Below are 25409 nucleotides of genomic sequence, written 5' to 3'. Positions count from 1 at the left end.
TAATATCATTGGAGGGGTGTCTATTTCATTAAAGAGATGAACAATATTGTCAAAAGATAAACAATATTATCAGATGAATAAATTAATTGATTTCAAGTTAAGTTGTTGAGCTAGAGCTTCAATTCAAAATTGATTTATTTGAGTCAAATTGTAGATCCAATATTAGTCAGTTCAAATGGAATTCTCTTAAACTTTTGTGTAAGATTAAAATTCGTTATTGGATTGTATTGTATTTGTATAAATTGTACAATTTATCATAATATAAACATACAATTTTTCTCACAATTTGATGGTATTAAAACAACAAATGTCCTTTTATACCTCTCAGTTTTAAACACTGATTCTTCACCCTTAAAATTAAATTTTTTCTTGTATTGTCTTCCTACACTTCTAAAACTTTATAGTTTCACCCCCACGACAAAACTACTCTTGTTTTTGACTCACCCTTTTTCTAGTGTTCACTAAAGCACTATCCTCTCTCGGCTTCCAATGCGCTCTCCCTTTAGCAACCACTCTATCATTGTCCTCTCTCTTAGTTTGGCCACAAACATGCAATAGACCCCCTACTCTTGTTCGTTTCTCTTTCTTGATAACTCTCTCTCGTTGATAGTTGCCTTCCTCCTTTGTCAACAAATCAAAACGTTGTAATTTTCTCATTTTCTCTAATCACAAACAAAAACATTGTTGGTGGTCTAAATCTTACTCTTACTAAACTTAATATTGCATTTGTTATCAATCATGTTGCTCAACGATTATCTATTTCTACTCACCAAACATGCAACCACTAACTATGTTTTCTGTTTGCACTTGACATATCAATATTGATCTTCGTTTCATTCATGAGTTATTGATTTTTTGAGGAGCTTTTTGTCTTCTACATGTTATTATGATCTCTCAACTTGGAAATAACTGCCCAAATGGGTTGTCTTGCAACCGTTTTCATTTATTGTGTCTCCAATATTACAGCTTTGTAAACTCTTGCTACAATTATAGAGAATGTTAAATGATTATTTGATTCCTATTTTATTATATTTATTTATCTAATAAGGCAATATTCACTTTCCTTATTTTATTGTAATACATGTATTTCTTTTTATGTAAGATTAGATATATTTTTTTTTAATTGGATCGTATTGTATTTGTTTTCATTAATATGAACGTAAAATTTTACTCACAATTCTTCGTACTTGTGGGGGACGTATAGGACCAAGAAAAGTGAAGTTGGAATATGGAGTTTTAGTCATCTGCAACCCCATAATTCTACAGGTCTGACTAATATTTCCAAACTAATTAAAAACTCTTCCATGATTATCTTATATCTATTACCGTTTGAACAGGAGCTGCATGAGGAGGCCGACCTTGATTAAAGAATGGAAGACGGACTGTTTTTGGCTTTCGTTATCTTAGTTTTATATGATATTTGTCATCTGCGACATGTGCAACTTGATGAATTATTTAGTAAGAAATTGTTGATTTGTTAGTGCTAAATTAGTTATTAAATCGCTTTCAAACTCGCTGTATAAGGTTGATCAACTCAACTACAGGCTTTAGTCAAAAGTAAAGGATGAATTGTCATTTGGGTTGATGTCACAGTTTTGAATGAACATCTCAAAAACAAGACTAATTAATGAGACGGTACAACCGTCTTGAGCTTGTCGTCAATCTCCGAATTCATGCTTTTACTGGCGATACCTACTCGGGGGCTTTATTTCTTCAATGGATATTCAACATTTCTCTCCTACAAAATATCAATATACATTAAAAAATAAAAAAATCTTGGTTGTTGTGGAGATATGTTCCTGATATTCCAAAAATAATTAACTAAAAAAGAATGAAAGTATAAGACAAAGAATCTACGAGGTAGATAAATAGAGTTAGATTTGCACTCAATTTGTATTAGTTTAAACTCAAGCTTAATACGAACGAATTCAAAATGAGTTTATTTTAAATGAGCTCAAGTTTGAACTCAAGTTTTAAAGGTGTTTAGCTCATTATACTTGTAAACCTAAGAAATTTCAATATGAATAAACTAAAACGATGTTATTTTAATCAATACATATTAAAATGATGTTTGTTTGACTATACCATCAAGTTGAGCTCAAATCCCAATTTGAACTTAAACTCCAAATTGAGTTTAAGTTTGACTCTTTTCAAATAAGTTGAGTTAAAACACTTTTAAAATTAGTTCAATAAATTTGATTTAGTTCAAATCTAATTCTATAGATAAATATGAAGCTTTTGCTTTGCCTTGACCGGAGTTACAAACTAAGATAATGTAATAGAAGTCAATATCCACCTACGGAAAGAAATCTTGTTTTTATTTATTTATGTTTTTTTGTGGTATAAATTGATCGAGAAGCTAGACTTAAATGGATGACGAAACTGGAGAAAGAAGTTTTTATGCACGGGAGGTGAAATTAGGTAAAACAAATTCTTACTACAGAATGTTTTAGTTAAAGGTAAAAATAAATAAACTGAAAGTCACATTTACTGTATGTAACTGGCGTGTGAACAGAATATTGTGGGTGTGGCATCAGGCAGAATATTGTCAACTGCACTGGTTTGAATTGGCTGGACATGATGTGCAATTATTTTGATATTGATGATATGTGGTGGAATTCCATTTACTTATTTCTTGTTTTTCTAGGCCGAAAGTAGATATCTGAATCTGAGTGGTGAGGATAAATTTATGAATGATAAATGTAGCAGTCTGGCTGACGGTCAGATCACCAATTTTCCTTCAAAGAGGGCTAAGTCAAAAGAAGAAATTTTATAACATAAAAGTTTGACTTTTTAATACATTAAATTTCCTGACGTATGCAAAAAATTCTTATTTGATTGATGGCCAAATTTTCTAGATTTCAAAATTATAATTATAGTGTTTTCTAAGGAAATTCATATGCATTATCATGTCACATGTTGTCATTTTATCTAAATACTTTTCAAGCTTTTTTTTTTTTTTTTTCGAAACTTTGAATAAAAATACTATAAAATTAATTAGAAAATGACTATAATGAAACATATAGTATTTATGATTTTATAAAATAAAATAATTAATACTATGATTTTGTTGGTATGCAAGGATGACAGAAAAATGCAAATGAAATATAAATGAGATTTAAAAAAAAAAAACTTAAATAAAATTGAGCTGTTTTGCTTCTTAATCTACACAATAGAATTACATTATGAAATATAATTAAAATGATCAATAAAATAATGTGGGGATTATTAATGAGCGACGCAGGTTCTAAATTGTTTATTTGCATGTGATTTCGTTGCAGTTTTTTGTTGTGGCTGTCTCCTGGATGGTTGTTTCTGCGGTGGGTAGGGAGATAGATTATCTTATGGACTTCATCTCATGTATTAAATTTCCAGTTATGTATATACATCGTACAATACATGTGTATCTATATATATATATATATATATATATATATATATAAATTAATGGGTTTTCTATTTTTCATATTTTATCATGTCATAATGATTGTTTTATCTAGGGTTTGGTATTAGAGTTTTCTATCAAATAGTATGACAGCCAGGTGATCACCTCGAAGGCTTGACTGGATTGTGAAGCCTTTATATTACGAATAGCTCCTGACTTAAGTAAAATAGTATATCTTCTTCAAACTTTTTTATAACTTTGAGGTTGTATTTGGTATGAATAATGTTTTATTATTAAAAATAAAATATTATAATAAGAATAGATTATTTAAAAGATTATTAGATATAAAATATTATTATATTTGATAAAAAATGATAGAGATAAATAATTATTGTGTTTGATTAAGTGTAATAAAAGAGTTCTAAAATATTATTTTTTAAATGTTTTTAGGTATAATTATTTTAAAATATTTTTTTATACTATTTATTATATTAATTAAAAAGCCAAATGACTATTTCCCACCCAAAGGTTTGATACAAACCTAACTTGGCTGACAAGGTCACACAAATCTATGATGCTTGGTTAATGAATTGTCGGTCGACCTCCGGTTAGCCGACGATTCATCCTAGTCTAGGAGATAGGAGGGAGAAGGCTGGTTGGCTCAGATTGTTAGAGAAGCAGCAAGGAAGAATATGCAAACCCTAGGGGGGCAATGGTCATTTTTGAAACTTTGAATAAAAGGAAATTATTAGTTTTTAAACGTAAAGGAAAAATATGATGAATTTATAATTTTTTAAAAATATTTGTATTAAATAATAATTTTACTCTTAATAGTAACAATGAAATTTAATAAACGGATGAATATTTAAATTTTTGATAATTAATAAGTGAAAAATTAGATTTGTATTAAACTTTGAGTGGGAAATAGTTATTTGGCCTAATTAAAAAAAATAGTATTTTCCGGATTATCTAAGGTCCAAAACCTTTTTTATTTTATTTATTTATTTTTTTGACTCTTCTTTCTAAATTGTCTTGTCTCAGTGTTCACTTTTGTTAGGCCCAAGTGTTTGGCCTTTTTGTTAGACTTGGTTCCTTATATAGTTGATAGATTATATATAACAAAAGATATTTTAATTATAACAAATTAACAGAGGTTTTATCTGTTTTTTTAATATTATTCTCTTTACATTCATATGTGTTGATTGCCATTAAACAAACAGTTGTGTCACAACTATTGTGTATTGGCTTTAGTATAAAAATCCCAATCCAGAAATCATGTCATACATTATCATTTGACTACTCAAGCATAAAGGGTGATTAAACATACACAATAATTTAAAATTACCAAAATACCCTTGTATAAAACAAATTCATGGTAATGACATTAAGGGTATATTGGGGTCCTATGAAATGCTTTGGAAAGAAAATAATTTAGAGCACTTAAAGAATTATTAACATGTATATAATAAGTGAAAGCTACACTTAATTTATCATATCAAACATTATCTTCATGATTTGTTCTTATACCAAACGATATATTGGAGTACTAAACTTCTATACATTGTTTAAATGTATTATATATTGTGGATACATCCGTAAAAATATTGATAAAAATTATTTATACTTCTATATTGTAAAATATTATACTTACCATTTAAATCAAAAATTAGCGTTATACTATAAAGTTTAGTTGAAACGCTATACTTAATTAGAATATTTAGATTCTAAAATTGTGCATTTGTACCCCTGAATTGAAAATGCTATTACAAATTTTTTAAACCCCAATAGTTTTAAATCTTACATTTAGCCCTTAAATTGAAGTTTAACATTTCATATTTAAAGTTTAACATATATCTTAAACTCTTGGCAAATGCTTTCACCTTGCAAGATCTTGAAATCTAATCCATATTTCTAACAATACAATGAAAGTAAATATTGTTTTTTTATTAGATAATTGTTCTTTCTTTTTTGAGTTTGTACTTTTAGCATGATATTTTATATATGAGTTTTTGAGTTAGATGAACATGACAATTATGGTTAGAGATTTTAAAGTTTTTATTATCAAGTTAAAGATAAGAGTAAAAATTATATTCGATCAAATTATGTGATTATAAATTTAGTCGTTAAAGAATTGATTATTTTTGTATAGTTATTTAAAATATGAATATTTTATTAATCGATAAAATAATATACATAATTTTATATATAAATAATAATAAATTATTATATAATTATATATTATTTTATCTTTAATTTATAATTATCTAATTATATGATAATACTCTTGAAATAAATTTTTGCGGAAGTGAAATTGGCGGAAAAGCTTAAAATGTAAAAGGTTGCGAAGGGGCATATTCGTCATTGTCCCTTAACTCAAACCCTACCAGCTACCCTCTCTGCCTCTCACAGACTCGCTCTCCCTCGGTGGCAGAGGAGATGTCGCATTTTGGGAAATCAGGACCTCCAGACATCAGAGACACTCACTCACTCCTCGTCCTTAATATCACTTTCCGTATTTACCCTAGTATCATCCCTCTTTTAAAATCATATTTTCGTCTTCAATTCTCATTTTATCTTTTTGTGTTCTTAACCTAGGCACCACCGCGGATGACCTCTTTCCTCTCTTCGAAAAGTACGGGAAGGTCGTCGACGTCTTCATTCCCCGGGACCGAAGGTTTATTTTAATCTTTATGCATATACTCATTTATGCCTGTACTTATTTTTTCTTTTAATTAAATGTTTTTTTCTTTTTATGTGTGCAGGACTGGTGACTCGAGAGGTTTTGCTTTCGTTCGGTACAAGTATGCGGACGAGGCTCAAAAGGCTGTGGACAAGCTTGATGGTTTAATTCCTTATCTTGTTTTATTATCTAATAATGAAAACTAGATTTTTTTTATACAAAGAATTTGGATTTGGTTATATTTAATTGGTTCTAAACCTTATGTTTAGGGAGAGTTGTGGATGGAAGAGAAATTATGGTTCAATTCGCCAAGTACGGTCCAAATGCCGAGCGAATGTGAGTGGTGCTTGTTTAATTAATCGTTTATGTTTTATTGGGGAATATTTCTTTAATTGCAATCGCAGTTTTGTTTTGAACTTAGTTTTATATGGTTTTTTGCATGATATTTATAATGTGGCAGGCCATTTGTTTATTTGAGTCCTTTCTGGTTAATTTTTTTCAGTCATAAAGGGAGGATAGTTGAGACATCTTCAAAAGCAGCAGGCCGGTCAGGAAGCCGCAGTCCTCGTCCAAGGTCAGGATCATTTTCAAGAATATCCTTGTTATAATTGGACTTTTATGTTCTTTACTAAGCCATATTTGTTGGTATTGGCTTGTAATACACTTAGTGAAGTCTCTTGTTGTGATTGCCCATCAACATGAAAGTTGATTTTGTCTTGGATTTTTAGTTGTTAAGGGTTGTGGTACGTTAAGGAATTTTTTGAACCAAGTTTCAAGGATAATTATTCTTCGACCAAAAAGATGATTCTGCCAATGTGTTGGCCATAGTTGTTACAGGCACGCCTAGGCAAGGCTATACTCAAGGTGTTATGGCCATCACTTTGAGTATGTTCTAGGCGATTAGTGGTCCAAAGGTGATCTTTAGTGCTTTTTTGACGCCTTTGGAGAAGCTTTAGGTGTTGCAAAAGCGTGCTTTGTTATCACACAAGACTAATGTTCAAGGCAATTTTAAAGGTTATCGACAAGTTTTAACGTCATCATAGAGGTCAACAAGGAGTTCTAAGGTTGCCGAAGAGGTGGTTAGTCAATTTTGAGATCATCGAATTGTTGGAGAGATTTAAGGTTGACGAAAAGATCACTGACGAGTTCTGAGGTTGCCGGAGAAGTTGGCCAAGAGATGGTGATCAAATAATAATATTTAATTTATCATTTTTTCCTTTATTAAAGTTTTACATGTGCTGCATTAAATGCAACCATCTACCAACTTTTTATTTGCCGATTTTTCTTTTCTTTTGCTTAACCCTCTGCTCTATTTTCTTGTTCAATCACTGTCCTTTTTAATTTTTATTTATCACCTTTGGTCCAAAAGCAATGCCTTTGCCTCGCTTTTTTCACCTAAGCGATAGTACCCCTCATCGCCTTTAAACACTTTTTGTTTTTAACAACTATAGTTTGGGCCATGCCATTAGGCCCTTGTTTCGAAAGGGTAGTTTTTCCCTAATTAGCTATTGATTGTGAATCTTGTTTTATGTGGTTATTACTGTTTGTATTGTTGATACTGTTAATGTTATTTTCATTATAATTATATTCACCAAATCTATCATGATTTTCATTATTTTGGGTTTATCATTTTAGATCTTAACTTGAAAAGCCGGCTACTTTTTAATTTAGGACAGTTTAGTGGCATGACAAAGCAATTTATTAGTGTCCTACTGCATTTATACATTTGATTGTTACTTGACATCTAAAGTATTGTTAAAGAACCCAAAAATAAGAAGGGTTTAGTTAAATGACATATAATGTGATGGGATATAAGTGAGAGTGTAGTACAAGCATATTCTTTTTTCCTTATCAATTTTCTTTCATATTATTGGTTTTTCATTATCTATGCTACCTCATCCATACTTTAGTTGATTATTAGTACATGTCAAACAATTTATTCCTTTGATTTTATTGTTTTCAATCTGCCCATTCAGTTCTGTAGGAAAGTTCAATTCTGATGAAAATATCAGATGTTGTTCATGACTCATGTTTATGTGCTTAAGTTAGATTTTAGTACAGATTTCATAGTATCATATGTGGTTTTCTTTACCGTTTGCATTTGGATGACAAGTTAACTAGTGTATATTTTGATGGGATGATACAAGTAGCTGATTTACAATGTGGAGGTACTTGGTTTTGGCTGGATTATGCCCTTACTTTTAGATCGTTGATTTTCTCATTCTAAATACCTTCCTACCCTAAAATCCTTTATCCACCAAAATCTCTTTCCTTTTGATCTGCTGTCTGCCAAAATAATGAATTAGTGTTTTTTCACATCTTAAACCAAGTTTGAAATGACTCTCCATGCTATTTACATCCGTCTTTGCATAATGGATTGAGCTTTTTCTTTGCTTTGGAGAGTCCAATGTTCGGGAATTGTTTTCCACTACAAGCACACTTATATCTGTGCATATGCTTATGAGTGTATGATTTTGGTGCTGTTTGATATTGTCATATACATCTATAATGTCAGTGTCTGGAAAAAACACCTTTTTATGCTATGAAGTAGAATACTGAATGCAATCATTTTGTTTGTCAATAATACTACCATTAATTTATTATATTCGTTGTGTATGCCTCTGATTAAAAAAATCATATGTATATCAATCATTATGCTTGAATATACTGACACAATTCAAAACTATAGACGCTGACAAAAAGAATATATTTTTAGGTATAGGGATGAATACAGGGACAGGGACAAAGATTATAGGAAGAGAAGCCATAGTAGAAGCAGGGATAGATATGATCGTGACAGATACAGTGAGAGGGAAAGAGATCATCGCTGCCGAAGCATGAGCCGCAGCTCTAGTCCTGATCATCGAAGGCATTCTGGGAGAGGCAGATATAATGAAGAGAGACGCAGTCGAAGCCGATCTTATGGAAGGTATTGGATGTCTATATATATATGTATGTATTTTTTTTGCTGAATTAGTGGTGATTTTTCTAAAACCAAGTCTAGTGCTAAATGGAAAGTTTTAAAACATTTATATTGAAATATGGTTAAAAGATTCATATATATATATATATAGAGAGAGAGAGAGAGGCACACACACACATATATATATTCTCATCATTGAATTGACTTTTGTAATTTCTTATTGTTTGGAAAATGTTTATATTTTGAAGTGCCTCCCCTACTCGGCATAGTCCTGATTCTAAGAGGGCCCCTTTTCAACATAAGACTCAGAGAGATGAAAGTCCTGTTGGACACAACCCTAAAGAACACTCCCCTGCTCTGAAAACTGTGTCACCACATGGTCGGCGCTCTGTTTCTCCAAGTCCATCTCTGCAGAGAACCAATGGTCATGTGAGTCCCATATCCACATTTTTTAGTTCTAAATTGCATCATGAACTTTATGGCTGAACTTTTTATGTTGGTATTTTTACTTTGTAGGAAGCATGAAGCAGCATACAATGTGATAGAAATTTCTTTTGCTTGATGGGTTGTGTGTGTTTGCTTCCACAAGGAAGAACACATATTTGCAATGTGTTTTTCATTAGTGTAATGCTCAATGCATGATTTGATCGTAATTTATGCTCAACTGACATATCATGTAGAAGAAAAGTTTGAAGCTAGACACACTTTATTGAAACTAGTGCCTTGTTTAATAGCTTTGACATAAGTTTCTGTGCTTTCATTTTGTACCTTTTATACTAATTTTTATGCACTCAGTGATTTTTCACTGAACATGCCAACGTTGATTATCATATGTTTCAGTTAGTAGGTTCGAATACTTTGATTGCAAGATGATAACCTTGCTGTTGGTCCTTTTAACTTAAAAGAGTACTGATGTCCAAACTTTCTTTGTTGATGCCCTGATTTGTAAGAATCATTAGAACTTATTATAATAAGCTTTATAGAAGAGATGCTTTTAACTTGTCCATTTTCTTTTTCACGCTTTGTGATTTTTGATAGGTTGGATGACTATTTCCCACCCAAGATTTGTTGAAAATTCTGTTCTCCGATCTATCAGTCAGTCTTACTATTTAATCTTAACAGTAAAAGGGTAGAAAAGTAGTATAAAAGAACAGAAAAAATCATGTATTGAGAAAACAATTTTTGCTCAAATAAGTTTGATCATCAGCTATAGAAGAACATGAGTGGTAGATTGATTATCAATTCAAGCATCTATTGTCAAGTAGCTTTCTTCCAAGTCAGCGTGATCTAAGCTGCGTGTCCTCTTTAGTACGTCCTTAGACTAATAAACTCTTCCATTTCAACTTCCAAGTTCCAATTCCAAATTCCAGCCCCCTTTAAGTGTTGGACTGCAATTTTCCAAATTAAATTCAATAAATTTCGCCTGTGATTGGGAAGAGAGGTAAAAGTCAGAGTAAGAGAGGTGACTAGAAAACAATTTTCCAGATTTAAAAGTTCATTTCTCTACCCCTCTCCCAACTCTAGGGTTGTAAACTCTTTTCTATATCATCAACCCCCCCAACTTTTTAAAAAATTTTAGTTACACCCAATTTCCTTTGTCCTTCACTCTGGCGACATCTGCAGTTTTTGGCGATCAGATCTCTTCCTTCTGGTGATTGTCTTTTCACTTATTGGCTGTTTTCATTGAGGATGAAGATGAAGGGTTTTTGTTGACGAAGATGATTGGTCTTCGTCTGATGAAAACTAGGACGACGGTGATCGACAAAGGCCCTTTCGAATATTATTCAAACAAATAATATTCATTTGATTCAAAAGAAAAAAATTTTGTCATCAATTTAAGCTCATTTTCTTTTCGTTTAATTCTTGTGGACTTTGGGCAGGCAAAAAAATTTCAAGCTCCTACTTCCGAATATTATTCAAACGAGTCAAATACGCAGACGGTCAAACTTCTGCAAAGAGTCTACATATGTGAGGAAATTAGATGCAGTGACCAAAGATCAAAGTCTTCGGAGAAAATCATAAGTAAATTTTTTTTGTCTTTTAATATTAATTGCACAGTGGAAATTAGATAGAGAGTTAGCCCAACTCTACTAAGTTGCTGGCTATAAATAAGAGGGAATTTGTATATTATCAGCACAAAATTAAAAAAGAAACAGACATGGACAAATTAAGTTTTGAAAAACTACTTACCTCTCTCTTCCTTGTCCAGTTGTTGTGTTTTGTTGCTTCTGCCTCTTCAGTAGAAGAGGCAAACGCTCTCCTAAAATGGAAAGCTAGCTTTGAAAACCAAACAAAATCTCGGTTAACTTCATGGACTCTGCTTTCTCCTAGTGCCACCAACTCTAAGCCACTCACAACCCCATGTGCTTGGCTTGGAATTTCATGCAATTTAGTTGGAAGCGTCATCAAAATAAACCTTACTAGTTTCGGTTTAAATGGTACGTTGTATGAGTTTTCAGCTTCCTTTTTCCCAAATCTTGAATATGTTGATCTCACAGTAAATTCACTCTCTGGTGTTATTCCATCTCAAATTGGTAACCTGTCAAAGCTCATTTATCTTGATCTATCCTTTAATCAATTCTCTGGAAAAATCCCACCTGAAATTGGTCTCCTGACAAATCTTCAGGTCCTGCACCTTGTTGAAAACCAATTGAATGACTCAATTCCATTTGAAATTGGTCAGTGTCGATCTCTTAATGAACTTGCCTTGTCTAGCAACAGTCTAGACGGTCAAATTCCTGCTTCTCTTGGTAATCTGAACAACTTGGTGAGGTTATATCTCTTCAATAATTCGCTTTCAGGTTTCATTCCTGTAGAAATGGGAAATTTAACAAATTTGGTGGAACTTTACATGGATACCAACCGTCTTACAGGCCTCATTCCTTCTAGTTTTGGAAATTTTACAAAGCTTATTGTGTTGCATGCCTTTCACAATCAACTTTCTGGTCCCATTCCTAAAGAATTAGGAAATTTGAAGTGTCTTGAACATCTAAGCCTTCATACCAACAACCTTTCTGGCTCTATTCCAGCATCATTGGGTGGCCTCACGAACCTCACCTACCTTCATCTCTATGAAAATCAGCTTTCTGGTCCCATTCCTACAGAGCTTGGAAACTTGAAATCTCTCACAGATCTAGAGTTGAATGTAAACCAATTGAATGGTTCGCTTCCTCCTTCATTTGGCAATTTGATTAATTTAGAAATGTTATATCTTCGTCAAAACCAACTTTCTGGATCCATTCCTCTAGAAATGGGAAATCTCATGAAATTGTCAGTATTGCAACTAGACACAAACCAGTTTACTGGTCCTCTGCCTAACATTTGCCAAGGTGGTTCACTTGCAAACTTCACTGCAAACAACAATAATCTCACAGGTAACATCCCTAAAAGCTTGAAAAACTGCACAAGCTTGGTAAGAGTCCGTCTTCAAGTCAACCAACTCACTGGAGATTTAGCAGCAGAGTTCGGTATCTACCCAAAGTTGAGCTTCATAGACATAAGCCATAACAAATTCCATGGTGAAATATCATCAAAATGGGGAAGTTGTCCAAATTTAAGTTCTTTACTCGTGGCAAGGAATAATATCACTGGAACCATACCACCAGAGATTGGAAATGCAGCTCAACTACAATCACTTGATCTTTCTTCCAACAGTTTAGTTGGGGAGATTCCAAAGACTTTGAGAAAGTTGACTTTTCTTACTAAGGTCAACTTAAGTGACAATCAACTTTCCGGTGTTCTACCTCAAGAAATTGGGCTACTAGTTAATCTTGAGTCTTTGGACCTGTCCTCAAACAAATTGAGCCAGGCAATACCGGAAGATCTAGGAAACTTGCTCAAGCTGCACTACCTGAATTTGAGCAATAACAAATTTAGCAAAGAAATTCCAATTCAGTTTGAGAAGTTATTTCACTTGTCTCAGTTAGATTTGAGTCATAATTCTCTTGGAGGAGAGATACCATCGCAAATCAGCCATTTGCAGAGCCTGGAGCTCCTAAATCTCTCCCACAATTCTCTTACTGGTTCCATTCCGAACAGTTTTGAGGAAATGAGGGGTTTGTTGTATGGTGACGTATCCTACAATCAGTTGAAGGGCCCTATTCCTGAGAGCAAAGCATTTCAAGATGCTGATATGTTACAAGGGAACAAGGGATTGTGCGGTAATGTTCAGGGATTCCCACCATGCACATCTCCTGTCACTTACAAACATAAAAATGGAAAGGTCAAAAAATTGGTGTTTTCAATTATATTCCCTCTTTTGGGAGTTCTTTTGCTTGCACTCGTGGTTTACTTAATTTTTCAGAAAAGAAGGAAAAACAAATCAGCTGAACAAAGCAGTGAGGAGGATGGCGAGCTTTTCTTGGTGCCAATTGTTGATGGAAGAATTCTGTACAAAGAAATCATGGATTCAACCAAAGCTTTCGATGCTAGGTACTGTATTGGGAAAGGAGGATACAGTAGCGTTTATAAGGCCATGCTGCCATCAGGTAGCATTGTAGCTGTTAAAAAACTCCACCCGTTACCAAACGTTGAAATAACACATCAAAAGGAGTTTTTGAATGAGGTCAAGACTTTAACGGAGATACGACACCGAAACATTGTGAAGTTGTACGGCTTTTGTTCAAACAAGCAGCACTCTTTTTTAGTTTATGAGTATCTTGAAAGGGGTAGTTTGGCCACAATCTTGAGCAAAGAAGAAACCGCTAAAGAATTGAATTGGTTCAAGAGGGTGAATATTGTCAGGGATGTGGCTCATGCGCTGTCTTACATGCATCATAATTGCTCTATTCCGATTGTTCATCGAGACATATCAAGCAACAACATTTTGCTTGACAAGGAATATGTGGCTCATGTTTCAGATTTTGGCACTGCTAAGCTGTTGAAGAGAGACTCATCCAATTGGACCGAACTTGCTGGCACATATGGATACATTGCACCAGGTATTATAGCTCATCCTGAATTGCGTGCCTAATTTTAATATATGACATAATGTTTGTATAATGACAATTCAGACTGAATTTTTTATAGAGCTCGCTTATACAATGGAAGTTACAGAAAAATGTGATGTGTATAGCTTTGGAGTGATAGCAATAGAAGTGATTAAAGGAAAGCATCCAGGCGATATAATCTCTGCTCTATTGTCCCATTTAACAAGTGAGAGCATGCTGGTGAAAGATATTCTGGACCAACGACTTCCACTTCCTCCTCCTGAAGTTGAGGAACAAGTGATGACCATTGTAAAGCTAGCAACTGCTTGCTTACATGTCAATCCACGATCTAGGCCATCCATGCACATGATTTCCCAGACGTTAGATCAGTTCTAGAGCCCTTTACACTATTAAATCCGGATAAATGAATTGTATTGTAAAAGGTTAGGATCAAGTAGAGGAAATGTGAGGTAAAAGCAACTGCTTCCACACTTAATAAATGCTCACAAATCAACATAGAGTTATATTATTTATTTTTAGCATTGAACTCAAATCATAAAGTTTGCGGAAAACACGATTGTGTAGAATTATGAATTGGATTATGATTCGAATTAATATTATTAATGAAACATTATATAATATATAATATTATAATATAATCTAATTTAGAATTTTTATCCTATGAAATAATGAAAAGAATAAATAACTAAATTAGAATTTTTATACTATGAAACTGAAAAAATAATAAATAACACATCAAAATCAGACTCAACTAAAATCAAATTTGATCAAAATAATAAAGAATAATAATATATACATAATTTTATGTAAAAATAATAACATATAATCATTTGATTAGATAGTCGAAAATTAAAAATAAAATAACATTCCATTATATAATGATATATTATTATTATTTATATACAATATACAGAAAACTGTCTCATGAAAATTCGTCTGGCAATAACAGTCAACGCAGAAGTAGGAGTATACGAGAAACTCAGTTGTCATCTTCAAAATCGATATCTATTTTTATCAAACTCAACTATAAAGATGGACTGAAAAGAAGTACACAAGACACCTTCACTCTGGACTGCAGCTGAACAGCAAGAAGTAGTGGGGAGCAGTCATAATTTTAGGACAGTGGCCCCAGTTAGAATATAATCTTTCCATTGTAGAAGTTAAAAAGAAACATAATCTTTCCATATCATTTTTATATTCTTAGAAAGAGAGATACTTTTGTCATCTCTAAAGAAAATCATCTCAGAATTGAAGAGGAAATAAACTACCGCATGGCATTTACACAGTTTTTTTTATATATATATATATATATATAACAGAAAGAATTAACACATTTTAGGTCATAGCCGAAGGGATCTTGAGCAAGGAGAAGCCTATGATTGGAAATTTCAGTTATTAACTTATCACGAAGTTCACCAATTGAATGAGCAATGCATCTTTGCAACACACAGCAACCATTCTGACGAGTTGCAATTTCAACACAAAACCTTGCAGCTGAATAAAAAATAAACTGCAGAAAAAGTTGTCAGAAAAAACAACAAGAAAAAGCTAAAAATTTAGAATATCTGTTGACAGTAGAATAGCAGGTCCAGTAAACTATCTATTCTTTCATTGAAAAGCGTACATCTAGTTAAAATCTTCACTTTTTCAATCTGAAGCTTGGAAGCCATTAATAAAAAACAATCAAACATTTGAAAGAAGAATATTTTAGTAATCAATGCTTATGGAAAAAGACATGAAGTAAAGTAAATTTTATCTTCTTAAATTGATTTTAAGTTCATCATGCCATCACTGGGTTGGACTTGTCACAAATATGACAGGGCTCAGGTTGGATTTGTACGGATGGGCTAATCCAGCAATAGGAATTATATGTGTATAATATTCTTGGTGCTTATATTGTTAACAGTTGAATGGACTTTATCTCCCTGGATCCCCTCTGGCTGCAGAGCACCAAACATGGCCATCTCCAGGAATTTAGAGGCTCTGAATTGTTGGTCCTGAATCCATGCATATGTATGTACCAAGCAAAAATTGTATAAACTATGCAAGCAGGCACTTGAGCCTAATGATGATCAGAATTTCCATAAAAGCTCCAACACCTACACTGACAGAGGATTATGAATTGGCAGGGCAAATCTACCAAACTAGGAGAATCGTTAATTTGTACGTAAAGAAGTTTGTGCCTGATCAACATGAAGCCAGAATTTTTGCTGGCCCCTTACACACATGGACTAATCACTGTTTATCAGTTTGCCTATTATTTAAACTATCCTAAGCATGTTGATAGCAATCAGGCAAACTAATCAATCCCACACAACAAGAAAAACAACTGCATAGGAAAAACAATGAAGTGAACTTAACAAAATATTGATACGTGTGAATAATAGTGATAAATTAAGAAAATAGTTCAAGCAACAAAAATATGTCAATTCTTCCCAGGCAATTAGAGGTGCCCTTCCTCCCAAGGTAAAAGTCTCTATCAAATACTGTAACCAGATTTTCCCTCCTTATTTACTTCATGTTATTGTCCCTTTTTTTTGTCATAACTTAAAATCCAATCTTAATTCAAATTCTATTAAATCATTGATTTCCTAAATATAATGCAATCATAATTCTTTCATTATTCAAATATTATCATAATCTTAAATTAGGAATCCAATTCCATTAAAATGTTTTGGGTTTAATTGAAACATGTATGGTTTGGAATTGATCAAGTGGATTGTGATTGGACTTGACTGGTGAATGATTGTATTGTTATTAGTGTGTACGCATGAGAGGTAATTAACACCTAATGCAAATTCGGTTGCATTGTTATTGTGGAATGGGATGATTGATTACGTGGGTTTTGGGACTGAATTATTTCTGCATGATCCAATTCTTCTCTTCAGCCCTTTGTTTCACCCTTTTTTTAATCTTTCTCTTCATTCACTTCTAGTTTTGCCTCACTCAACAAAGGCTTAAGGCAGAGATGTGCACGATTGAGTTTCATTGGCTAGGATTCATCCGAGTCTATTATTCGATTACTGAAATCTATCAATATTTTGTTTTGGCTTAGAATTAGGTTTGTGTGTTTTTTCATCAAAAACTTCAATTCCATCATAATTCCTTATTTCTCAACATTATTAAAAGACATCATCTTTAAGTCATTCATGTGTTCTTTCATTATTTTAAAGTCTCTAACCAAACAATTCAAACTAGTGTCTATGGTGTCCCAACGTATTTATAACCATCCCCATAATCTTCTCCAAATCAATATTATTATTCTCCATATTCATAATGTACTGTGAAGATTTTACTTGCCATGCTATGAAACACTATCACTTAGCTAATGATTTAACGCTAAAGGACTTATTCCCAACCAAGTTTTCATGCACTCCCAAATTTCTATCCTCAACTTTTCAAAAACGTAAACACCTACCTGTCATCCAATTTCTATTACATTTAGCTATTAATTAAAAGGGCAAAAATGTCATTTCATCATTAATATTAACAAATAAAATTTTAACCTATTTTCTCCCCCAGGTTTTGAAAACTAACAATTTCACCCCAGATTCAACTTTTCCAATTTTGAAAAATAAAATTTTTCCCTCATCATAGGTTTTTTTTAATTCCCACTCAAGTCACTGTTTTTGTCTTCGGCAATGCTCTCTTCCCACCCTAAACTTTTGTCGGCACTCCCTCTTTCTCCTAGGTGGTATCTCTGACGATTCTATCATGATTTTTTGACCAAAAACGAGCAAGAGATTTGGATCTCCCACTCATTTTTTGTGGTGTCGTTGCCCTTCCTTAGGTGGTTGACAATGCCGCATTGTAGGAGAAAGGAGAGGGTCAAGGTTTCCGATTTGTGCTCAAGAATGTCAGATCATTCCTTGGATTTCTTCAAATCAAAAAATCAAATCGGATCATTGCATTATTATTGCCAGCAATGCCAGCTTTCTTTGTCAACTTTCTTAGTCAACAACACCGGCAATGCCTTGGATTTCTTCGTTGGTTGAAGATGATGGGAGAAGCCGCCAAAGGTGGAGTGAGAAATTGGTGGAATATAAGGGTGCAACTATGATGTTTCTAAAGTTTGAGGGGCGACAAAAGATGAAATTTTAAGTAATAGGAAATGGTGGAATATAGTAATTTTTTGAATAATACACTCGTCTAGACCGTAATCATCGTCTAGACAAAAAGTTTCAATTCTTCATCTGAATTTCATTAATTCCAAACGTTGATGATTGGAGAAAAACCACTGGAGGGAGAGACTACACTAGGAGGGAGAGAGATCAGCTGTCATTGGCCAAAAATTCGTCGGCAAAATTTGAAACCCTAAGTTGGGAGGAAATGTCACTTTTCAAAACTTAATTTTAGGGGAAAATTGTTAGTTTTTCAAACAAAAGGGGTAAAATGATATAAACTTTTATTTTATAAATATTATTATTAAATAACGATTTTACCCTTAACTTTAACAAAAAATTTTAACAAATTTTAACTCATAGATGAGTGTTTAGGTTTTTGAAAGTTGAAAGATGAGAGTTTAAGATTTCACTATACTTTGGGTGGAAATAATTCTTTTGGCCTTTTGAGTAATAGAAACCCAAGGTCAAGGGGGAAAATATCATTTTTTTTAATAATATACTCTTTTATTAAATTTTTGTTTTGCATGGGCACGTATAGAAAAATGTTAATAATGGTAAAATAGTAATTTATAATTAAATTAATAAAATTGATTAATTTTAATCGCTAATGGGTGAATATTTTGGTTTTTGAAAAGTTGAGGATGGGAGTTTAAGAGTGCATCAAAACCTGGGTGGGAAAAGGTCCTTTGGCCATAATTTAAATTTGCACCTCATTTGTTAACAAGAATGAAAAACTGAAAGGATGAGATTACCATGAGAAGAGCTAATAATCAAAAAGGTAGTTTTTTTCCCTAATAAGCTATTGATTTTGAATCTCATTTCATGTGGTTATTACTGTTCGTCTTGTTGATGCTGTCCACATTATTTTCATTATAATTATATTCACTAAATCTATCATGATTTTCATCATTATTTTGGGTTTATCATTTTAGATCTTAATTTGAGAAGCAGGCTACTTTTTAATTTAGGACATTTTAGTTGCAAGGCAAAGTGATTAGATAGTCTCCTACTTCATTGATACATTCGATTGTTATTTGACATCTACTAAAGTATTGTTAATGAACCCAAAAATAAAAAAGGTTTAATTAAATGACATATAACGTGATGGGATAAAAGTGAGAGTGTAGTACAGGCATGTTCTTTTTTCCTTATCAATTTTCTTTCATATTATTGGTTTTTCATTATATATATATGCTGCCTCATCCATACTTTAGTTGATTAATAGTACATGTCAAACAATTTATTCCTTTGATTTTATTGTTTTCAAGCTGCCCTTTCAGTTCCATAGGAAAGTTCAGTGCTTATTAAAAATATCAGATAGTGTTCATGACTCATGTTTATGTGCTTAAGTTAGATTTTAGTAAAAGTTCATAGTATCATGTGTAGTTTTCTTTAGTGTTTGCATTTGGATAACAAGTTAACTGGTGTCCATTTTGATGGGATGATACGAGTAGCTGATTTACGATGTGGAGGTACTTGGTTTTGGGTTGGATTATTGTTTGTCTCTAATACTACCATTAATTTGTTATACTTGTTGTGTATGCCTCCAATAAAAATATCACATGTATATCAATCATTATGCTTGACACAATTCAATATTGTAGACACTGACAATATATATATATATATATATATATATTCTTTCATCATTGAATTGGCTTTTGTAATTTCTTATTATTTGGAAAATGTTTATACCTTGAAGTGTCCCTCTAATCGGCATGGTCTTAATTCTAAAAAGGGCCCCTCTTCAACATAAGACTCTGTGCAGTGAGAGTCCTATTGGACACAACCCTAAAGAACACTCCCCTGCTCTGAAAAGTGTGTCACCTGTTAAAGAGAGCACCGCCTCTCTCTGTCTCTCTACAGAAGTTTCTCCACAAAGCGTCGCCTCTATGTTGCAAGTTGCTGCCACCTTCCAAATTATCCAGAATTTGCAAAGCTAGTTTGCCGCCATTTTAGAAGAGTAAAGAAAGGTTAATATCAGTTTTGCTAACCGATTTCAACAAGTAAAGAAAGGTTAATATCAGTTTGCTAACCGATTTCAACAAGTATAAATAGACTTGTTGGCCGGCCAATTGCGCGTGAAAAGAAGAAGTAGTGAGAGTGTTGCAGAGAAAGAAGAAATTGAGAGGCAGTGAGTGTAGAAAGTTAAGAAGCAACTGATGTGAGCTTGTGCTTATGTGTGAATGCAGTGGCGTGCAAAATAAAGAGTGTGTCGATTGTGTAGTGAGTGTGAGTGTATTAAGTGTGTGGGTTTTGTATCGAGATTGTGGAAGTTCTGAAAGTCGTCAGGATCGCGATCGTGGAAGCTTTAAAGGCAGTCAAGGACTGTACGTAATTAATAGTGAAGTTACGCCAAAACTTTGCAAGTGTTCAGTTTGGGATTGTGAAGTTAATTGGTCAGGGAACAAACTTCGTATATTGTTTGGCATTATTACCAAGTCATTATGGTAGATTTTTCAAGTTCAGTCAGTGAGATTAAGAAGCTCAATAACTTCAATTATAATAATTGGAATGCCTATATTCAATTTTATCTATTGGGATAGGATTTATGGGATACAATAGGCGTTAGAGACACCATACCACCCACGTATGCTGAAGAATTAACAGAGTGAAAGATTAAAGTCAGCAAAGCCCTATATATCCTTATCGTAACATTAGAAGATGAGTGGTTGCAAATCATCAAGAGTGAGAAAACACAGAAGGAAGCTTGGGACGCACTAGTCACTATATTCGTAAAGACGAATTATGCAAAGTTACAATGCTTGGAAAATAAGCTCTTATCGATCTCTCAATAAGACATGATAGTAAGCAAATATTTCTCTAAAGTTAAAACTCTTTGTGATGAACTTTCCAAATAAGACCCTTAGAATGCTATCACAAAGACAAGAAAGAGGAGAATTATTGTTCATGGGTTGAGGCTGAAATATAATGCAATAGTTACGACCACCCATGGATGGGCAAAGGAGCCACTATTAGCAAAGTTAGATAATATATTGACAAATCAAGAAACTTTAGATAAACAATTGTCTTAGGTCTCAGTAAAAGAAAAGAAGAGTGCTCTTTTCAATAACAACATAGGGTACAAAAATAGAAGAATAAAAGGTCAAGAATATTGACAAAAACAACTAGATGAGAGAAGCTCTCAACTAGGGGGAGCTCGTCAGGATTGTGGCAGAAATCTAAACAAAGATAAGAATAGTCGGAGGTGCGACGATGTATGCTACAATTGTGACAATAAAGGTTATTTTGCTAGAGATTGCCGATATAAAAGAATGTAAGGAAATGTAACAACGTCGACCTTGAAGGAGAATCATAGTGAAGAAGAATGAGATTTTCAAGCATCCTATGCAGCTAAAAATCCAAAAAAGCTTGTAACCTCCTGTATCATTGAGTCGGATAATGATGCAATGGCCTTTATCTCCGTGAGAGATGAAATCAATTATAATGTTGATTGGATAGTAGACTCAAGTTGTTCGAATCATATGACTGCGGATAAAGACAAGTTTTCAAGCATGTATGAATACAAAGGAAGGAGAATGGTTGTCATTGAGAACAACTCAAGATTGCATATTACACATGTAAGCTAGACAGTGATGACATCTCGGTTCGGCTCATAACAGGTTGAGTTATAGAAGTCTTCCATATGGAAGGAATGAAGAAGAACTTGTTGTCAGTATCACAACTCACAACTTTGGATAACTATGTCATGTTCGACCTGAATGATATTAAGTTGTATCGTAATTTGAAGCCCATAGGTAAACCGATCATAAAGGGACATTAGTTAGATTTTATCTATGTGATGTCAGCACAAACAACATATGTAGACAAGATAAGGAAAAGTAAGACACCGAATTTATGGCATGTAAGGTTTGGACACGTGAGTTGCCATAAATTAAAAGTGATGATGAAAAAATGTATGCTCAAGGGCTCCTACAGTTAGAGGTAAAAGAAGACTTAGTGTGTGTCAAGTGCTAATACAGAAAGACTTGTTAGCTCTCATATGAGGAGTCAACATACAAAAGCAAGACACCTTTTGAAGTGATCCACTTAGATGTATTTGGACTAGTAAAACAAGCATCTATCAATGGATTCAAATACATGATAAACTTCATCGATGACTTCTCCAAGTACGTCTAGGTTTACTTTATGAAAGAAAAAGTAAAGACCCTTTCCAAGTTCAAGGAATTTAAAGAGAAGGTTGAAAAGAAAATAGGAAAAAAGGTACAATGTTAACGTACAGACAACAAGGGAGAATACACATCACATGAGTTTACAAAATACTTACAAGAGAGTAGGATACGTAGACAATTCTATTGTCCAAGCACGTTGCAGCAAAATGGAGTTACTAAAAGAAATAATCGCCACTTGGCCAAGATTTGTAAGAGCATGTTGCATGCAAAGAAAATCCCACTTGACTGAATGTATGAAGACAACAATACATGTGATTAATAAGTTACCACAAGCAAGGCTTGACTTTAAGTCATCTTTGAGAAGTTATGGACTCTCAAGCCCACGGTATGCCATTTCAGAATATTTGGATGTGTTTGCTATGTGTTCGTGTCTAATAATCAATGAAGCAAGTTTGATAAAAAGGCTATTAGTTGCATTTTTGTGGTTTGTGATGATCAGAGGAAAGTTTGAAAGTGTTGTGATCCAACAAGGGGATGGTGTTACATATCAAGGAATGTGGTGTTTGATGAGACATCCTTATGGTGGTCACCACAGGTAGATTTACTATTAGACTCCAAAGAGATTTAAGTAAAAGCTTCAAGGGAAGGTTAAAGAAAATGAAAAGCTTGACAACGAACAGCCAAGTAAAGAAGGAAAGATTGAAGAGTAACCAATAGTTGAACGCCAAGAGGGTAGAGTTGAGTCTTGTGAAAAATCAGAAAGTCCACGATAGACTTGAGTACCTCCTAGAGTGATGGAATAACTTGAATCGAGTCAATTAAAAGAGTAGGAGGAGCAAGTAGGTCTACAAGGATACGCAAACCAAATCCCAAATATGCGAATGCAACATTAACAGAAGATCTCAATATTGTAGACAGCTCAATATGACCACATACGAGATTGATGATACATGAGAGTAGGCGGTGAGGGGGAGTGCTAAAGAGAGCACTGCCTCCCTCTTTCTCTCCAGAAGTTTCTCCACAAGGCACCGCCTCCATGTTGCAAGTTGCTGCCACCTTCGAAATTATCTAGAATTTGCAATGCAAGTCTGCCGCCATTCTAGAGTAAAGAAAGGTTAATGCCAGTTTTGCTAACTGAATTCAACAGGTATAAATAGACTTGTTGGCCAGCCAATTGTGAGTGAAAAGAAGAAGCAGTGAGAATGCTGCAGAGGAAAAAGAAATTCAGAGGCAGTGAGTGTAGAAAGTTAAGAAGTGAGCGCTGTGAGTGTTTGCTTACGTGTGAGTGCTGTGATGTGCAAAAATAAAGAGTATGCCGTATGTGTAGTAAGTGTGAGTGTGAGTGTATCAAGTGTGTGTGTGGGTTTTGTATAAAGTTTGTAATTATTAAGTAATAAAGTTATTATTTTAGTAGCACCACTCTTGTTCAACATCACCACATGGTGGGTGCTCTGTTTCTCCAATTCCATCTCCGCGGAGAACCAATGCTCTTGTGAGTCCCATATCCACATTTTTCAGTTCTAAATTGCATCATGAACTTTATGGCTGACTGTTTATGTTGGTATTTTACTTTGTTGGAAGCATAAAGCAGCCTAGGATGTGGTAGATATTTCTTTCGCTTGATGGGTTGTATCTGTTTCCACAAGGAAGAACGCATATTTGCAATGTGCCTTTCATGAGTGTAATGCTCAATGTGTGATTTGATGGAATTTATGCTAAACTGACATATCATGTAGAAGAAAAGTTTGAAGCTAGACACACTTTATTGAAACTGGTGTCTTGTTTACTAGCTTTGACATAAGTTTCTGTGCTTTCATTTTGTACCTTGTATGCTAGTTTTTATCCGCTTGGTGCGCTTTCTTTGTTGATGCCCTGATTGGCAAGAATCATTAGAACTTATTATAATAAGATTTATAGAAGCGAGGATATTAACTTGTCCATTTTCTTTTTCACGCTTTCTGATTTTTGATAGGTTGGATGACTATTTCCCACCCAAGAGTTGAAATTTCAGTTCTCCCATCTATCAGTCAGTCTTACTGTTTAATCTTAACAGTAAAAGGGTAGAAAAGTAGTTTAAAAGAACAGAAAAAATCATGTATTGAGAAAACAATTTTTGCTCAAATAAGTTTGATCATCAGCTATAGAAGAATTTGAGTGGTAGATTGATTATCAATTCAAGCATCTATTGTCAAGTAGCTTTCTTCCAAGTCAGCGTGATCTAAGCTGCGTGCCCCCTTTAGTACGTCCTTAAACTAATCAAGTCTTCCATTGCAACTTCAAGTTCCAATTCCAAATTCCACACCCTTGGATAAAACTATATATATCAACATTTAATATATGTTATTATGTAATTTAATGATTTTGAATAAAAATAAAATAATAATTACTCATATGATAATATATATAAATTTATATTTATTTTTTCATTTAAAATAGATATTGTTCTTTTATAATTCACTTGGCCATACCTAGTTTTAAATAATTTGAACATGGTTTACTTTCTTGCAATTACGTCTTAAACGCTTAAGTTTTGCCAAAAATGACATTTAAAATATATGCTGAGCCTTTTTTCAAATACCCATCAACCCAACCCACGCATCCTCATGTCATCAATTTAAGCTCATTTTCTTTTTTACTTGTTGTTTATTATTCAATCGATTCAATTTATTATCAAATTATAATAAATATATTTTATTTAAAAATTTATAAAAAATAAAATCAATCAAGATACTTATACTTATAGAGGTTAGATCATATCATTTTTAAGGAGTAATAATTATTCATTTGATTTCAATAAAATAATTAAAAAAAATATCTTAATCTCATTATACAAAAAAAAAAAACATAATTCTATAAGTTATTGTCCATAAAAGATATTTCAATATATATAAAATATTTTTTTAATTTTATTTTTAAACTTATTTTTCTTTACAAACCTTTAGAAATTTATCTAATCTAATAAAAATAATTAAATTTTTAAAAAATATCCTAAATTTTGATCAATCTTGATTCTATTAGTTTTGATCAATTCATCTAATTTTGATTAGGTTTGACGGAGTTAATGAATAAACTATTTTTTATGTTAATTGAACTAAATTTAGAATCGATTTTTGATTCAATTAGTTAAACTAACCAATCTAATCTGGATTTAAAAACAATATCAAATACACAAATGTTCAAATTACTGCAAAGATTTCTACAAATATAGTCCCAGA

At 33.0% G+C, this 25409-nt stretch overlaps 2 protein-coding genes across 2 annotated transcripts; both read left to right on the top strand.

Moving 5' to 3' along the window:
• Window positions 1–5738: 5738 nt before the first annotated feature.
• On the top strand, window positions 5739–9885 carry LOC123205497 (serine/arginine-rich splicing factor SC35-like). Its single transcript, XM_044622456.1, has 8 exons — window positions 5739–5897; window positions 5981–6059; window positions 6148–6227; window positions 6335–6401; window positions 6568–6639; window positions 8782–8994; window positions 9237–9417; window positions 9505–9885. The coding sequence occupies exons 1-8, from the start codon at window positions 5822–5824 to the stop codon at window positions 9511–9513; spliced, it is 777 nt and encodes a 258-aa protein (XP_044478391.1). The 5' UTR covers window positions 5739–5821; the 3' UTR covers window positions 9514–9885.
• A 102-nt stretch (window positions 9886–9987) lies between these two features.
• On the top strand, window positions 9988–14545 carry LOC123205496 (MDIS1-interacting receptor like kinase 2-like). Its single transcript, XM_044622455.1, has 2 exons — window positions 9988–13928; window positions 14017–14545. The coding sequence occupies exons 1-2, from the start codon at window positions 11147–11149 to the stop codon at window positions 14310–14312; spliced, it is 3078 nt and encodes a 1025-aa protein (XP_044478390.1). The 5' UTR covers window positions 9988–11146; the 3' UTR covers window positions 14313–14545.
• The last annotated feature ends 10864 nt before the right edge of the window (window positions 14546–25409 follow it).

This window comes from Mangifera indica, unplaced genomic scaffold (genome assembly GCF_011075055.1).
Source record: "Mangifera indica cultivar Alphonso unplaced genomic scaffold, CATAS_Mindica_2.1 Un_0008, whole genome shotgun sequence".
Lineage (NCBI taxonomy): Eukaryota > Viridiplantae > Streptophyta > Magnoliopsida > Sapindales > Anacardiaceae > Mangifera > Mangifera indica.
Note: the sequence above shows the minus strand (reverse complement) of the source record. Positions and strands in the feature narration are given on the sequence as shown.